The sequence below is a fragment of the Chiloscyllium plagiosum genome, unplaced genomic scaffold (genome assembly GCF_037043375.1).
Source record: "Chiloscyllium plagiosum isolate Xiang-an unplaced genomic scaffold, Cpla_swu_hap1 HiC_scaffold_3, whole genome shotgun sequence".
NCBI lineage: Eukaryota > Metazoa > Chordata > Chondrichthyes > Orectolobiformes > Hemiscylliidae > Chiloscyllium > Chiloscyllium plagiosum.
In genome coordinates this window covers 44,927,669-44,945,032 of record NW_028270141.1, presented here as the reverse complement: position 1 = coordinate 44,945,032, position 17,364 = coordinate 44,927,669, and the positions used below count along the sequence as shown (strand labels likewise).

At 42.8% G+C, this 17,364-nt stretch overlaps 3 protein-coding genes across 5 annotated transcripts in view; 1 reads left to right on the top strand and 2 right to left on the bottom strand.

Annotated features, from left to right (window-relative positions):
• Nucleotides 1-573: 573 nt before the first annotated feature.
• Nucleotides 574-3,221, bottom strand: exoc8 (exocyst complex component 8). Its single transcript, XM_043680834.2, has one exon. The coding sequence runs from the start codon at nt 3,018-3,020 to the stop codon at nt 825-827; it is 2,196 nt and encodes a 731-aa protein (XP_043536769.2). The 5' UTR covers nt 3,021-3,221; the 3' UTR covers nt 574-824.
• Nucleotides 3,222-3,421: 200 nt separating this feature from the next.
• sprtn (SprT-like N-terminal domain) lies at nt 3,422-15,307 on the top strand. Its single transcript, XM_043680873.2, has 5 exons — nt 3,422-3,832; nt 4,530-4,629; nt 6,822-6,950; nt 8,878-9,157; nt 14,214-15,307. Exons 1-5 carry the CDS (start codon nt 3,447-3,449, stop codon nt 14,987-14,989), a joined length of 1,671 nt encoding a protein of 556 aa, XP_043536808.2. The 5' UTR covers nt 3,422-3,446; the 3' UTR covers nt 14,990-15,307.
• Nucleotides 15,292-17,364, bottom strand: part of gnpat (glyceronephosphate O-acyltransferase) — a 67,948-nt gene continuing 65,875 nt past the window's right edge. For all 3 annotated transcript variants that reach the window (XM_087978949.1, XM_087978934.1, XM_087978941.1), the window contains one exon: nt 15,292-15,541. In XM_087978949.1, the coding sequence (XP_087835075.1) occupies nt 15,456-15,541 (86 nt within the window). In that variant the 3' untranslated portion in view covers nt 15,292-15,455. The remainder of the gene's footprint in view (nt 15,542-17,364) is intronic.

The following is a 17,364-nucleotide window of genomic DNA, read 5'->3' as shown; positions in this document are numbered from 1 at the left end:
TGCAAAAAAAAAAAGGCAAACTGTCAATTCTTTCAGGTCATCCTATCTAACAATGAACAAGCACCATTTCACTGAGCTGCAAATTGACATCCAACTGCAAAACCACGTATTCAGAAATAAAATGAAACTAAAATCAGATGTTAGAAAAAAAAATACCATTCACATTGGGAATAGTTAGAACCTACAATTCTCTGCAATAAATTGAACTAGAAGGGAGGTTGCTGGAAAACTGACTTGGTCAGGGCTGTGGACATTACGCTAGAGTAACATCAATGCAGTTTTAGAAGATATAATGGTCTGTTTCTGTGTTCAATGTGCCATGACTTTATGAAACGATGGCCTCAACATGTTTTAGCCTTTCCTGAAACAGGTTTACTTCCCTGGGATTTAAAAAGAGTTTCAGCCTTTTAAGTGTACCATAATTCTCTGAGAAATTTTAAAAAAGACCTGTTTTTGCATTTAGAATTCAAAACCAATCTTCCTATGCTGAATTCTATCAGCTGAACAGCAAAGACCTTCTCATCAAATTCAATTGTTCTTGCATAGAGGTGTTTGGATTAAAACAAATACGAATACTGTCACAAGTGTTTTTACTAGTGGAATACAACAAGTCACAAAAATACAGGAGAAGTGAAAATGAAACTGGCAGCTCACATCTACTGGAAAACATTGATCTTCATGCTGTATATTCATTAAGGTAGCAAGTTCATGATAAGTCCCATTAACACTAATGCCGCATAAACTGTTTAAGCAATTAATAAAAATTGTATGGCTGTGCAGGGAATGTCTGCAATCATTGATTCATCTGTAAATACTCCTGCAGCTTACACAAATGAATTAGTGCTTTCTGGATTGACACGAATGATTCGAGATCCATTGCGGAGCTCCTGGAGCTGCTTGGCTGGTGTTCCAACTCCTTCCTCAAAACGTTTCTCCACCACAGGGAGCACAGTCTCATACAGGAATGAAACATTCTCACGAATGAAGACTTTCTTTTCTGGGTCCTGCTCACAGCGCAGGCTGTAGTCGACATGTTGCACAGCCACCAGGATGATCTCACGCAGGCTTTCCAAAAGGACCATGTGCAGCTCAGGGAAGTACAGCTTCAGCCCTTCCTCCAAGAAGGCCATCAGTTGCTTTGTGAAGGCCACAATGGTGTAGCTGAGATTGACCCAGCAGTCGTCACCAGTGTACTGATCAAAATTGGTGATGCCACTGGCTTTCATCTCCTCCTTCAATTTTGCCAAGGCTTCAGGTGTCATCAGGTTCATTCTTCGCCACATCTCTTCTGAATTCCGGTGCTTGGTGGCCTCCATGATAATGCCCTTGTAGCTGTGTAGGGCTGCCTTGATATCTTTGACCAGCAGCGTCTGAAGAGTGAAGGTGAGGTCCAGGCCGATCTCACTGAGCTTGCTGCAGTGTTCTTTGGCCACTTCCACACACTCGGCCGTGGTCGACAGGCTCTCCTTGCTGTCAAATACCTGCTTGCTGAAGGCGTCCACAAACAGCCGAGTTGCTGAGCGTGACCACACCACAAAAGCTGAGTAACAGCCACTGTCACCAGCAAAGTCCATCTCAAACTCCTTGGCTGTGTCCAGCAGGCCAGTAAAGAAGATGTTGCAGAGTTTGTGGATATACAGCAGGGTGGCACCCTCAATGCGCAGCTGCCGGATTGCTGTCTGCACAGCAGCCGCCCGGTTCTTCAAGAAGAGTTCACAGGCTTTGGTGGATTGACCCAGTCGGATCAATTGAGAAACAGCACGGCGGGTTGCCCGTGGACCACCTCGAAGCGAGCGGCCAGGAGACAACTCATACATCAGCACATCAGTCAGGCGGCGGACCCTCTGATCTACGCGACTCCTCAGCTGACGCACCCCAGGCTGGCTGGTTGCTCCACTCAGGTACTCTGTCAATTTGTCCAGCAGGTCAACAGCCCCTTCAAAGTCCCGCTGAGCAATACAGACGTCCAGGTCCTCGGGCAGCTCTTGAATCCATTCCAGGCTCAGGTCCACCAACTCCATGGCCGGATCAGACTCATCCTCAAACGGGTTAGTTTTTGGTGACAGAGGCCTTTGTTGCTTCTCTTCCTCAGCCACCATCAACCGGGCCTTGGCTTCCTCTTTCTCCACCTCCAGGCGCTCAGTCAGGGCCTTGTTCTTCTTGGTTTGGTCCAGGATCTCCAGCCACTCCTTCTTGACCTTGGCGTTCTCGGCCTGGAAGACCCGCGTGTCGGGGAACCTGAGGATCTTGAACATGTCCCGCATGGGCCCGTTGTCCTTGACATTAACCACTGCGAAGCTATCCAGTGGATACAGGGCGTCGTAGCGGTAGCGAACGGCCCCACGGCGGCTGGGCAGCCAGGCGGCCACCAGCAGACAGTCGTTCATGAGGAAGGCGTGCACCCTCTGGATCTGAGCGGCGCTCTCGGCATCGCATTCGAGCAGGTCGCCGTTGTAGACCAGGTAGCGGCCCGGGGTCTGCAGGATGTCCTGGCAGCCCTCCACCTTCTCCAGCAGGGTGGTGAGGGTGCGCTGCTTGTGCTCCTCGGCCTCCCGGGGCAGGATGAGGAAGGCCTCGGAGGAGGTGGTGGCGGCGGCGGCGGTGGTGGTGCTGCTGCTGCTGGAGGAGCCGAGGCAGGACGCCGAGGTCCCGCCGCCGGTGCCCACGGGGGGTTGCAGCTGGCGGGACCCCTGCTGCTGCTCCCTGTCAGCGGTTAACAGCATCTGGGTGAGGCCATCCATGATCCCCTTCTGCTCGGTGAGGATGTGGCTGAGCTGGTACATCTCACTCTCCAGGTAGGAGATCTCCCGGGCCGTCTCGATGAACTGCCGGTAGTTCTTGTAGACGTTCTTCTTCAGGTTCTGCGCCGTCTCGTCGGCCAGGCTCTGGATCTTGTGTCGGTGCTCCTGCAGGTCGCGGTCACCGTCGGACTGCTGCGACAGCTGCTTCACGTACTGGGCCGGCTCGAAGCGGGGGGCTTCCAGCTGCCGCCGGAGCCTGGAGGCCACGTCCGCCGCCATCTTACCGCCGACGGGAACCTGATTTACAATCTACCAGCCTCAAGCTCAGGCTCTGACAATGGCTCCGGCCCGGGCCCAGGGCCCTGCCTTCCGGGTCCACTCAACTCCTCCAAGCGGCCGACAACCCAACCTCAGACCCGCCGCCGTCCCATTGATCACGCGACAATTGGCTTCCGATTGGCTGACCATGAACAGTAACCCGTTGTCCCATTGGTCACACCAAAACCAGTCCCCGCGTACGATTGGCTGGCCGTGCCCAGTGACCCGCAGTTCCATTTGTCGCTGTGAACGGCCATCTAGATCACGGTTGGCTCAAATTACGTGCATCCCATTCCAGAGTTTGCGTTGGATAAGGTTGGCTGCTCGCCGATTGGTGGACATGTTCCATGTCCTATTCTGAACTGCCATTGTTCGTTCCGTGACATCATGCGGCGCTACCATTGGCTAATATGTTTGCGGCTCCATCATGTGATTCGCCCGGTAAAGGGAGAGGCACCTCCTCCTGGTCCATACGTCAGTGGGTTTGTGGACGGGGAGGTGGTGGCGGCGGCGGTGGATGCGGCTGCCATCATGGACGGGGACTTGTTGATGGCGCTTCAGCTCCAGGCGGCCTGGGGGGAAGAAGATGGCGATGTTCGCTCGTGTCTGAGTACGGTCCCGCAGCCTACGGCGCCCGTCTCTGTGGTAGACCAGGAGTGGGAGCTGATCGACCCGAATCCCGACCTGCACGGCCTGTTCCTGCAGTTTAATGACTTGTATTTCTGGGGCCGCTTGGCTGGAGTGGAGGTCCGCTGGAGCCCGCGGATGACCCTGTGAGTTGTGGGTACGCCCCGACCTCACCGCGGGCTTTTCAAACTGGCAAAGGGAGTTAGTAGGCCAGCTGTGGGGCTGTCCCACTCCCCTGTCGCCTTGTGGAAGCGGTGCGATAAAACGTAATGTCTCATCCAAAAGATCGCAGCACAAATATCGTATCGGTTGCTCGGTATTGCGCAGATTTGTAATTTACTCGTCCTTGATTTTCATCGAGTCTTGTAGCACGGACATTGGAGTGTTCGAGTAAGGCAGCTGTACCTTTTCTTGATTTGGAGGTGCCGGTGTTGGACTGGGGTGTACAAAGTCTTAAAATAAAACACCAGGCTCTACTCCAACAGGTTTATTTGGAAGCACTAGCTTTCGGAGGCTGCTCCTTCATTAGGTCCACAATGAAGGAGGTGCAGCACTCTGAAAGCTAGTGCTTCCAAATAAACCTGTTGGACTATAAGCTGGCGTTGTGGTCTTTAACATTTTTCTTGTGTGGTGAAAAAGCTGATTCAGTTTTATTGATTTTGAAATAGGGGATTTTGAATCTGTTTTACTTTCACTTTACAAAAAAATCACTTACTGCAAATTTGGATAGACTTGACAATGTAATTTTGACAGATCTGCCTTTAAATCTTGATTGGTATTCATTGTTTTGCGCTACCTGCCATGCTGAATGAATTGAGCTTACCCACTGTGGGTCTGTTGCAGTTGTGCAGGTGTGTGCAGCTATGAAGGCAGAGGAGGATTGTGTTCCATCCGGATCAGTGAGCCTTTGCTGAAACTGCGACCCAGGCGAGACTTGGTTGAGGTATGTGCAAAAGGTCAATATTTCCTTCCCATGGGAAGCAGGCTGATGCACCTGATAAGATTGTGATTTCACCTCAGACCTAACTTCAAACATTGTCTGCAGTCTTTGTTCTGGCATTAAATGTATCTGAGCAACTGAATTCTTTCTGAGAAGTGCAAGTAGGCAGTTCAGCCTCTTAACATATTCTATCATTCAATTAGACTGTGACTGTTCTCCTAACAACGCTTAGAAATTCTTGTCTAATGGCACTGTATCCTGCAAATTAGGATTCTGTTCTGTAAACATGCTCGTAAGGAACACAATCCTCTCCTGAAACTGGTGCTAATGGAGGTTGGAGAGTGTATGAGCCACTTTTAACAAGTTCAAGGCCACTCTTAGCCTTAAGCTAAAATGGGGTTCTGAAATTCCATTCTGACTAAGGAAATGGGTATCAATTTCTCATTATTTCAAAAATCACTGAGGTAGTGGCTGTAACACGTTTTCTAAGGTGGCAGATTTCCATATTGCAACTGATGTTCCTACTTCAGATAGATAATTTGGTTCACTGAGGCAGATGGACATTTTTAAGAGATTTATAAGTACGGTACAATGCAAATTATTTCCATTCCTGTCTGCTTGTCTCACACCTCAATGTATTCCTTAAGTTAACATTTTATCTTGAAGATAACCTTTGGACCAAGCAGAAGTTTTTGCTGTGAAGTTTCATGCTGTTTTGCTGAAAGATGTCTAGTTTATTTGAATTTGTGGCCTGTAACAAAGTATCAAAAGGTTTAATGACAAAGCAAACTATATGTTGATTGGAAACAAACCAAAAGACACAGATGCTGGAAAGCTGAAACAGGCCCTTGTTTCCAACAATTAACCAGAAATTGTGAAGAAACTTAGCAGGTCTGGTAATTTTGATAGTCACTGGACCTGAAATTTTGATTCTGCTTTCTGTAGATTCTGCCAAACCTGCATTCCTTCAGCAGTTTCTGACTTTTATTATTGAAAACCAGTCTATTTCAGATTTGTGGTTCTTTTATTTCTATTGAAGTTTAGAGATGTAATGATACTTCCCCTATGTGAAGATGAATAATACCTTATTAACTTGACAAGTTTCCTTTTAGTAATGTATTACCACTTGTAGCACTGTATATCACCTGAAAGTATACTGATATACTTTCTACAGTCCCTCAGTCATGCTGTTTATCTTCTCTCTGGGAAGACAAAGGTGCATCAGATAACTGGAATCACCGAAGCAATCAAATCAGTCTTAACAGGAAGTAATGAAAATATCTTGCATCAAACACTAGTAATCGCTTATAATTGAATCTTGCCTTGATGCAAACAGAATCAATAGTGAAGAGGATACTGGTACAGGATTTTAAAACCAACAGAGTGGGGGGAAAAAGTGGTTACAATTTGAAAGGTAATAAAATAAATTTTGTGAATTCAGCTGCAAGTTTCTGATTCAAATACCATGTAGTATTCCCTGTAATCTCTGGGAAACTTTCAAAAGTTGCATCAAAACTTAGTTAGTAATGGAGTGAGGCAAATCTGGGAAATCTGGCCTTGACTAATTTTTAAACTTTTAGAAAAATTGTGTATTTATGGGCCAGTAGTAAGACTTTTAACTACATGAGGTGGGGCATCTCTATTTCCATGACCATCTTTAAACCTAAGTAGTACTTTATAGGTTACACCATTTTAGAAAGCTCAGATTGTGAATTGACATCTAGTAAAAAAAGGCAATTTGTAGCAATATTGGCTTCTTTCCAGCTTGCTCCAGGTCAAATAACCATCAGTCAGGAAGTCCAAATTTCTTTGGAGTTTTTCTGCCCATTTTTTTAATACAAAAAAACTTAACTTAATTTAAACCAGCAAAAATCATTGCCCTTAAATATTGTAGATTTACTGCATTATCACTATCTCAGCAATGTCTGACTTGTTGGTTGAGGTTGCAAGTGAGATCGCTGCCTGGCAGTAAGTTTTATTTAAGGCACAGTTAGTGATTTATGTTGTAAAGGTATAACATTGTATTATGTTGATAACCTGAACAACTTGATCAACCAGAAGATTTGAACAACTGGTGCACTCCTAGTCCCATAGGTGTCAGTTAAATAAGACGTTTGCTGTATTTGCACTTTTGTTAAAACTTGCTGAGTAGGGTGACCAATTAAAGTAATTGCAACCTTTTGCTTTCCTAATAGACACTATTACACGAAATGATCCATGCCTTGCTGTTTGTCACAAATAATGACAAAGACCATGATTCTCATGGCCCTGAGTTCCGCAAACACATGTGGAGGATTAACAAGATGAGTGGAGCCAATGTGACGGTAAGTATCAGAGGCAGGATTACACGTGAGAATGATGTCAGGCCCTGCAGGGCCTATCTATTACATGTAACATTCTTTTTTTTTTTCAAACACATGGTCTCACCCCTTTTTCTTTCAGCAACTAGTGATCCTATGTAAGGAGCTGATCTTGCGGGCTTGGGTCAGGTGGGAGTGGATTTTATGAAGAATTTGTTTTATATCCATGATTAGAGGAGGACGACTTCAGTGTTCACCTCCTGAACATTGCCTGTTTATCTCAAATGTAATTGCATGTGTGAAGGCTTTGCATCTCGTTGTTTATTCTGGCCTATCCTTTTCAGCTGGGAGCTGTGACTATTTAAATTGTGTAACCTGTTACAGTCCTATGATCCTGCATCCATGATTTCCATTGGGAAAGGTGCCTTCAGATCCTTGACCCTAAATCTTGACTTCCTTCCTTAAACTCCTTTGCCTTCAATTTATCCCTCCTTTGAGACATTCCTGAGATTCTTTTGACCAAGCTTTTGGTCACTTTTTTACTAATATCTAATTGTGACACTCCGTTGCTTTTCTGTCTGCTTCTCTTATAAAGCTTCCCAAATTGCTTCATGAAGTTAAGCCTGATTTTATAACCTGTGAATGACCGCCTTGGGTTCAAACAAGGACAGAAAAGCTGAACTCTGGAGCAGAAATGAGTGACTGTCCTGACGTTAAGGCAGGATTTGAGACTGTGGCATTAAGAAGCTTAAGCAAAAGGAGGTAGAAGGAATTGGAATGGGGGAATGGTTTATTCCTGGCAAAATCAAGACAGTGGTGGTGGTGAGGAATTCCTACAATGTAGGATCTCCAGTGTTGTCCTTGTCTGAATAACTTTCAGCTGTTTCATCAATGGCTTTCCCTCCAAGGTCAGAAGTGGGGATGTTTGATTATGCAATGTTCATCATTTGCATCTACTCAGATACTGAAGCATCTCTGGTCCAAATGTGGCAAGGCTTGAACAGTGTTCAAGTTCAGGTTAAGTGGCAAATAAATTCCCCCTAGGCAAGTGCCAGGCAATACCTATCCAGCAGAGGAAATCTCAATGTCGGCCCTTGACACTCAATGTTATTACTATTATTGAATTTTCCCTCTAAAATCCAGAAGATTAGCATTGACCAAAAATGGCCTGGACCAGTCTCAGATGGCATAGTTGCAGGAGCAGCGCAAAGATGCCTGTCTGCCATCCACCAGGCAGAAGTCAAGAGTATGGTGAAATAATCCCCACTTGTCTGGATGTGTGCAGCTGCAAAAGCACTCTGGCTTGGCACCATCTAGGATAAAGAAGCCTGCTTAACTGGCACCCTATTCACCTCTTTACTAATTTCTATCATAAACAGTGTACACTATACAAGTTGTGCTACAACAATGGAGTTCTTTTACAGTACCTTTCAAACATCTATCCTTTGCACAGATGCTTCTCTCTGGCAATGTCTAATTGCTATTGTCAAGTTCCTCTCCAAGCCCCTACCATTCTGACTTGGAATTATATTCATTTTTTTATTTTATGGATCAGAAGCTGTGTACACTGCAATCCACAGGATAAGCAGTGGGTCAAAAAGACACTCACCAACTTCTCAATGGCAGTTAGGGATAGGCTATAAATCTTTCTCTTGTCTAAAACCACCCCCCACCCCCCCCGTTATTCCATGAAGGCTTAGGAAACCAATCCAAGGCTTCCAGTAGTTAGTACATTATTCAATTAGGGGGCTTCTTCATATAAAATTCTAGTGTATTCTGTTGTCTGGATGTGATTGTTTAGGATGTTAAGGTGAAGTTGATTTGTAATATTTTGCAAGTTAGTGACTGAATTATTGAAAAACTTCTTTATTCCTCATTGACAAATAAGTATAGGAAGCTACAGATTAGCCAATAAACGTGCAGTTTATTACAAAATCTAGATCTCTTCCAGATTTATCACAACTTCCACGATGAGGTGGATGAATACCGGCAGCACTGGTGGCGTTGTGATGGGCCCTGTCGAAACAGACAGCCTTACTTTGGATATGTGAAGCGGGCGATGAACAGAGCACCCTCGGCCAGAGACCCCTGGTGGGTGGAGCATCAGCAGACCTGTGGTGGAAGCTATAGTAAAGTCAAGGAGCCTGAGAACTACAAGGGGAAGCCAGGAAAACGTGGAGAAAAGCCAGGGAAACAGTCCAATTCACCAAAGGAAGGGAATAGGTCTTTGGGTAAGTGTGCGTAGGTGTGGCAATGTCAAACCGTTTTCTTATAGGTGGCTGAAATGGTCTCAAACCACCAGAGGAGTAATGTCCAGTAAACTAAAGGCTAATGAAGTTGAACCATTATTCTGTAATAATTATTGAAGTTATTTTTTTCCTCTGGTTGCTTCATTTGAATTTAAATTGAGTTTGAGTGAAGTTACACCTTCATTAAAAGTGTCTGCTCTTCTCAAATGGCCACCATATTTTGAGTTGATGTTTTGACTACAGTTCAGAGGATGCTCCATTTTATTTAATACCTTGTTTAACAGCTGAATTCACAAAACAATGCGTTAGTTTATAAATTGTGAATTTGGATTGAAATCAGAATGGATCACTAGTAATTACTGAACACCCTTCAGTGGTGCACCATAATAAGACAGAAGTAACACTAGAGTTTGTCAAGCGTTTTGCCTTATGTTATTGTTTCACTTGCTTTATATTTTTTTTTAAAGCTCTTAATTTTGGGAGAGGCTGAATAGGCTGGGGCTGTTTTCCCTGGCGCATTCGAGGCTGAGGGCTGACCGTAGAAGTTTATAAAATGAGTGGGGCAGGTAGGGTAAAAAGACAAGATCTTTTCTCTGGGTTGGGAAAGTCCAGAACTAGAGGGCATGGGTTTTGGTGGGGGATACTTAAATGGGTCCTATGGGGCAACTTTTTCACATGGGGTGGTGTGTGTATGGAATGAGCTGCCAGAGGAAGTGGTAGAGGCTGGTACAATTACAACACTTCAAAGGCATTTGGATGGGTTTGGAGAGATATGGGCCAAGTGCTTGGCAAATAGGACTAGATCAGTTTTTAGATTAACTGGCTGTCTGAACGAGTTGGGTGAAGTCTGTTTCTGGGCTGTACATCTCCTTGACCCTATGACCCTGTCCTTGATGCTATCTGGAAATAGCATGTACTAAGTTGTGGCACTGTCCACCATGCTGTATATTCCATATTACTAGTGCAAATTCTTCTACCTACAAGTTGGTTTTTTTTTCCTCCAAAGGTCTGACTGACTTCATGGCACATTTTGAGATTGACTGACTGTAGTGTGTTTTTTAAATTCCTTCATAGGGTGTGGGTGGTGTTTGTTAGACCTGCATTTACTTCCCTCTAAAGTGGCGGGGAGCAACCTTCTTGAACTGTAGCAGTCATGTGTATGTATGAAGGTCAGAGTTGGGGGGAACTCTGCTGCTACTGAACAAACACTTAGCAATATTCTCTATTGTGATTTATTCTCTTAAAGAGTCACTCTGTCTGCTTTCAGAACTCTAACTGCATTTTCTTCTATTCCATTTTCAATCTAAGGGCCTCCAATACATGGCCATTGTCCAGAATATCTAACCACTTTCCTGTGACTCAATTATTGCTTCCTTCAATCATGAGTTCTCTACAATGTATGCTACCACACTGCCTATTCAGGCAGTTATCCTTTGGAAATAATAGCGCTGTCAATCACTCAGTGCAATAGATATGGGGTTGGATGATATTTTATTCTTCCACTCTGATATCAATGAAAATATTAGACACTGGCTTGTTGCCTGCTCAGACTGAGATTCTAATCAATCTTGGCTAACTGAAGTTTGGTTGCTGTTTTTGGATAACCATTGTCTTACCACTAACTATCTAGTACCTTGCTAGAGACTTCCTATATCCTATAGCCTTAACTTTTGCTATACAACAAATCTGAATTAAATCCTACTTCAGATGAACTTGGCATGATGTACCAGGGCTTCCAAGACTTTTTTTTTTCAAGGCATCAGCCTTGGTGAAAGCTGCTGTTCCTGCACGTGAAGGATTCACAGTTTGTTTATTATGCACATAATTGTAGTTCCTTAGATTTTGTACTTTGTATTAATCTGAGCCTTTTTTATTCTTCCATCTCAATTGCATTTTTTATAAGGCTTTTAAATCTTTGACAAGAAGGATGAACAACTTGTTAATGTTGAGTGAGCTTTTTCTGATTATTACCTGATATAACTAATTTCCCTAACACTAATTATAAGCACTAGATACTATTCTGGTCTTGAACATTGCCCAATCTGCTGTCTGCTGACCAACTGACCTGATAGTGGCTTACTCAAGTAGGATGAACTTGCCAGCTCAGAATTGTCATCTCCAAACAAATACACTAGATGTTTTTGCACTATTTACCCTTACTTGATTGTACCACATGATACAGTCCAATTTGTGTAATGTTGAGGTGTAAGCACTGTGAAACACAGCTGTTAAATAAATCTGATCACTGTATATATTGGACTAAAGTTGAGTCCAGTAAAACTCCTTCAGATTACTATCCTTCAGCTTTCATTCTTTCTCACTTTCAAAATTTGGGTAATTTGTCTTCCTTTTACTGATGCTTTGGTCCAGTTTCTGGCTGCTTTCAATGCAGCAGAGTCCTGAAGGTTGCTATTCTTAAGTTCACTGTGCTACTGGCTCCATTGTGACTGCCAGAAATGTCTGCTGCTTCACCTTTTTAAGCTTGGATACATGAGTCAATTGAAAGTCTGAGAACCAAACTCCAGTTACAAACTTTTTGTTAAAGTCAATGATTTAATTCCTATATAGTCATCTTCTGTCTCTTTTTTTTCCTTAAAAGGCAGTTAGTCTTAATATGCCTTATCAATAGACCATCTTTATAAATTCTATTCATGATCTTTAACAGAGCAAAACCATCAACATCCAACTGACAGGCAGTTAACTCAACTATTTTTGTTTCTGATCTTCTCTTAAGTGGCCATGTCTATTACAATGTTTTTATTTTATTCCTCAGACGCACAACTTTCCTTCATGTCTAATTCATTCTTCAACTGTTCATATCACTCAACTCAACATCTGGGGGTAGTTATATTCTGACCATTTACACTTGCTTCCACTGTGGCCACAACTTTATAATCTTTTCTGGGAGAGGAAAAATAAACCTTGGGATCAAAACATCATCTTTAGACTGCTGTTCTCTGCTTCCAGTGTCTCTCTATTCTGGCCAGTTGCTGAATGACTAAACCAGACTTTTTCTTTATTTTGAATTATTTTTAGATTTGGTGAAACAGAGACCTTCTCATGAGACACCTGTCAGTGATACTCCATTTTTTTTTATGAATCTGTTTATACATATACACAGCCATCCAATCCTGTAATGGGGACTTCAACTTGGTCCTTGCAGCCCAGAGATATGGACACTACCACTGCACCACAATTGTTCTCAATTAACTATCAAATCAAAGTTCTTCAACTTTACAGATTTTCTAATCAACTTAATCAGATGTATTCCACCTTTTTGGAACAGGTGGGACTTGAATCTGTCTCCAGTGATGATATTCACAGCCATTCCCTTGTGAAGTTAATGAGTGTTTGATTCTGCCAGGGTTGGAGGATTTGAGCTATAGGGAGAGGCTGAACAGGCTGGGGCTGTTTTCCCTGGAGCATTGGAGGCTGAGGGGTGACTCAGAGGTTTAGAAAATCATGAGGGGCATGGATAGGATAAATAGGCAAAGTCTTTTCCCTGGGGTCGGGGAGTCCAGAACTAGAGGGCATAGGTTTAGGGTGAGAGGGGAAAAATATAAAAGAAACCTAAGGGGCAACTTTTTTAGAGGGTGGTACGTGTATGGAATGAGCTGCCAGAGGAAGTGGTGGAGGCTAGTACAATTGCAACATTTCAAAGGCATTTGGATGTGTATATGAATAGGAAGGGTTTGGAGGGATATGGGCCAGGTGCTGGCAGGTGGGACTAGATTGGGTTGGGATATCTGGCCGGCATGGACAGGCTGGACCGAAAGGTCTGTCTCCATGCTGTACATCTAACTCTCTGACCCTGAAACAAAACTCTGTACTATCAAAAAGTTTCTAATTAATAGTTAGATGCTGCCAATTATAATGGATTCTTATTATCCCTTGCAAGTGGGGCAATCACAGAAGAAATCTTTGCTGTTACAAAACCCTGACTTAAGTTCAAAAGGATACTAGAGAGAGAGAGAGACCACTTTAGTGCTGAGGCTGTTGAATTCAGTAGAAATGTAACTCTTGGTTCTTATCTGCTATGGATTGAATTTAACTGCATTTTGAGACTTTGATTTTTGAGTAGCCATTACCAGTTATTAAATACAAATTCTGTAAAAGGTAATCTTGAAGCTTTAACTTGCTGTTCTTGCAGACCACTCTACACATCTTACAGACTGTTCCACTGTCAATTCTAACTAACCAGATCTTCTGTCTTATTTGAACTTGAATCTCAAACTTGAAAAGAAGGCATGTTTAATTCGATACTAATTAATCATTTTAAATACAACCTTGCAGTAACATTTCAGCCTCTGGTACAGAACGATTCTGTGCTTAAGATAAAAAGCAGGAGTCTGCTCCCAGCTTAAAATTATTCTAAACCTAACATTGTCAGAATCTCTTCAATCTGTCGGAAAGCCATTGTATGGTCAAAGGTTTGCTCTCCTTGCTAAGAAGCCATTTTGTAAAACAATTGTATAAGACATGCGAGCTGTGCAAGGTTCCTTTATGAACACTCCAATTAGCTCAGACTGGACCTCTTTATAATAGGAGTTTATCTTGCTAGCAGGTGCCTAATTCTGCTGGGAATGTTTTTTCCCACCTGATAGCTCAAGTCCTTTAGGAGTGATCAGTCAAGTGTATGTAGATCTGTCAATTAACTTCCTTATGAATTATTGTCTTTCACTTGTGTCTAATTAAGAACATGCAAACTTTTGTATAAAGGAAGCCACTTTATATCAGTACATCGGAGTAGCCTGCTGGGGCACTTCGAGCTGGTAAACTACTTTCCTAGGTTGTTAAAACCTAGTTAGTTTAACATATAGGTATCAATGAAACTATTAGTGAATAAAGGGGATGACTAAAATTAAACTAAACTGTCTGTAAGAGGTCTTTATTCCAGACTTCCACAGAGTACGATCTCCGGGATGAACCAAGAGGCTTTACAGATGAGTCCACAAGGGATTCCCTGGGCTGTCTCAAATCTGTACTTTAACAGGTCCAGTCAGCCAAACTTTAAAAAATGTTTCTTTTCCCTGTTCAGGTAAATCCCCAGGCATGGATTGTCATCCTATTGTTCCATTCAATGGAAAAGGCCACGTCCTTGGAGGTAGGAGCACAGAATCCGCTTCTCAACGGACACCCTTGGGGAAGATTCCTGAGAGCAGCAGGTTGCTCAGCCCACCCTCCCAGTTTGTTTCCTTGGGGCATGAATCAGGATCTAGGCCCTGGAATGTTAAATCCAATGAGCAGAGATCTACTCCACAGGCTACACGTTTGTCTGACCCTGTCCCACCAAGTGCTGGCTCACCTTCTGTTCTCACAGGGTGGCTGCTGAAAAACTCCAGTGACCAGTTAAACCCAAAGACTCCTAAAAGATCTGTCAGCAATAATCGGGCTTTTGTCAACATCAATGGGTCACCTGTTAGGATTGGTAGGACAAAGCCAATCAACTCTGCAAAAGACTCTGTCTTTAAAAGTAGCCGAAAACGGTCTGTCACTGAACTACACAAAATTCCTCGACAACTGGATCAGCCACCCGTAGGTACAAGTGCCAAAAAAAAGACTTGTGTTGGGCTGTCCTTCCCTGGAGAGTCTATCGCTCAGGCATTTGAGAGATCACCACCAGCACAGAGACAGTCTGCAAAAGCAAGTGGGTCTGTTGAGGCAGACCCCAGTGACTGGCAGACCCAAAATGAAATGGGTGCACCAGCATCACAGATGGGCAGTCCTGACACTGTGCCTATTAACTGTCCAGTCTGTCACTCTTCTGTCTTGTCATTTGAAATTAACCAACACTTGGATTCCTGCCTCCAGTAACCAGGGAGGGGGAAAGTGAGTGAGCACACTACAGTTTTGTATGTGAAGCTATGGCTGGAGTTTTCTTTCAATGTTGAAGTCTGTGGAAACCTCCATTTGGAGAGTTAAATTCTCTTCCTTCAACTCTTGGTTTTAAAGAATGATATTCTATACTGTGTATTTCAGAAAGATGTTGCTCATGCAACCTAATGTATAATGTAAACTGTTTCCTTTTACCCTTCACTATGAAGTAACATGTTCTATTTTTTATGTAGATTGTGTAACCTTTATCTTTGTAAACTAAATTATGTACCATGCCAATAAAATTAATTGACCTGATTGTGTTTATATTTGAAATGATACTTGGATTTTGAAAATTTGAGGACCGCTGCATAAACTTGGCTTGTCATCACACCTTTTTAAACTCCTCAATTAACAGTTGCTCAATTTTTAAGGTATAGTTCTTCTGGTAAGGGCTCTTGTAGTGTCACTGTCTCTGTGCACAAAGGTCCGGGTTCCATTCAGAGGGTCTATCATACCATGACCAGACTTGATCCAGAATATTTGCAGTTCCTGAGGAGTGAGAATAAAAAGCTAAAATTCCCTCAGTTGATTCTTTTGTCATAATGATAACTTCATGATTACAATCTTTTCTGGAAACTAAACATAAGTTGAATAGATTGGTACACTGAGGGGTTGGTTTGTATTTGGCATTTTTGAAATGCTTCTTTCTCCGAGAAGTCACTTTATGCTGCCAAACTAGTTTGAGTTTCAGTTCCCAAGATCCCTGTGCTCCTTGTAAATAGTCATTACAAAAAAAAACTTGTCTCCTGTAATAACTTGTAATTGAAGAATCTAATTCCACCTTTTTAAATATTAATATCCTAGTCTCTGGAACTGAATTCCCAAGACTAATCTCCTCTGTCCATCTTAGTTCTGGATTCCCTTTCACCACCTCTTTCTCTCTCCCATCCCTCCCAAGGACTTGTCGTCATTTTGGCATCTACCTTTTGTTGAGACCTACTATCTTTTGTACACAGGATCACTGCTCATCTTTCATTTAACTCCATGAGAATGGACTCAAACTCAATACAGAATCCCTTCATCCCAGGAATTAGTCAATTGAACCTTCTCTGAACCAACCACCCCTTTTTTTTTTTTTCTTTTCTCTTTTTTTTCTTCTCTCTCCTTCCTCCCTTCTCTTCTCTCTCCTCCTCTCCTCCCCCCCCCACCCAAACACGTCAAAAAGTATATCCCTCTAAAAATGAAACATAATTGTTTACAGTTCTGGTATGATCACAAGGTCGACTCAGTTGTTGTAGTAATCTCAACTTTTTAAAACCGGAACTAGGTGTTACAGGCTAGGCTAGTATTTATTGTGCAAAGTCAATCAGTGGGTGGCAGATTTCCTCCCTAAGGGGCAAGAAAGAGATGAGGGTAGGGTTGAGGTGTATGTAAACGCATGGATTATAATGAACTTAATTGGGGAATTAAAGTAGAAATTGCTGTAGCATTGAGGAAAGTTTTGAGCACGAACAGGACTGGATGCTTATCATACTGTGCTGGAATAACGATAGTAGAGATCAGGAAGAGTATCTTAAGTGCAGGAGAGAGGCGAAGGCTAAGAGAAGCATGAGGAAATGATGGCAGACTGTACTAAAACAAATAGTAAAATGTTCTTCAAACACATATTATTCATAAAAGATTACTGAAGGATAGAGTGAGGCCCATAAGGAACACATGAGGTAAGCTGCTCACAGAAGCAAAGGTTATGATAGAGATACTAAATTCTGGCATTACCAAATTAGAAACTGGTCCAGTTGAAAATGTGGGTGCTGAGTAACTCAGCAGTATAATATTAGATTAAGTCCTAAAAATGCTGGCAACACTCCAGCTAGAGAAGTTGTCAAGCTTGGATGAGAGACATAATAGAGCAATTTGTGGAGCCATTGCCATTAATTTTCTGAACCTCTCTGCATATCAGATTAGTTCTGGGGTACTGGAGAATTGCAAATGTGATGCAATTGTTTAAGAAAGGGGCAAACTGCAGGAAACTACAGATCTGTGAGCTTGACATCAATAGTGGGAAGACTGTTGGAGGACATATATGGGTTAAGACAAACACAGAAAAATAAGTTAATACTAGACTGTCAACATGGCTTTGTCAAGGGCAGGTATACTGTATTTCACACATTTAATTGAGTTCTTTGAATTGAGATGATACAGACAATGGAGGAGGGTAATGGAATTTGTTGTATATTTGGACTTGTGGAAAATATTTGATATGTTGCCACATGGCAAGTTGGTTAGCAAATTAAAAATGTTTGGGATTAATGGGTCCATCGCAATGTGAATTAAAAGTTGGCTAAAAGTTAGGAAACCGAGGTTAGGTATGT

Excerpts from the sequence above, each read along its gene's own strand:
- exoc8 (XM_043680834.2), bottom strand. The coding sequence starts at position 3,020 with ATGGCGGCGGACGTGGCCTCCAGGCTCCGGCGGCAGCTGGAAGCCCCC.
- sprtn (XM_043680873.2), top strand. The coding sequence starts at position 3,447 with ATGCGGCGCTACCATTGGCTAATATGTTTGCGGCTCCATCATGTGATT. Across the intron at positions 4,630-6,821 it reads CCAGGCGAGACTTGGTTGAG|ACACTATTACACGAAATGAT; the intron begins GTATGTGCAAAA and ends CTTTCCTAATAG. Across the intron at positions 6,951-8,877 it reads TGAGTGGAGCCAATGTGACG|ATTTATCACAACTTCCACGA; the intron begins GTAAGTATCAGA and ends GATCTCTTCCAG.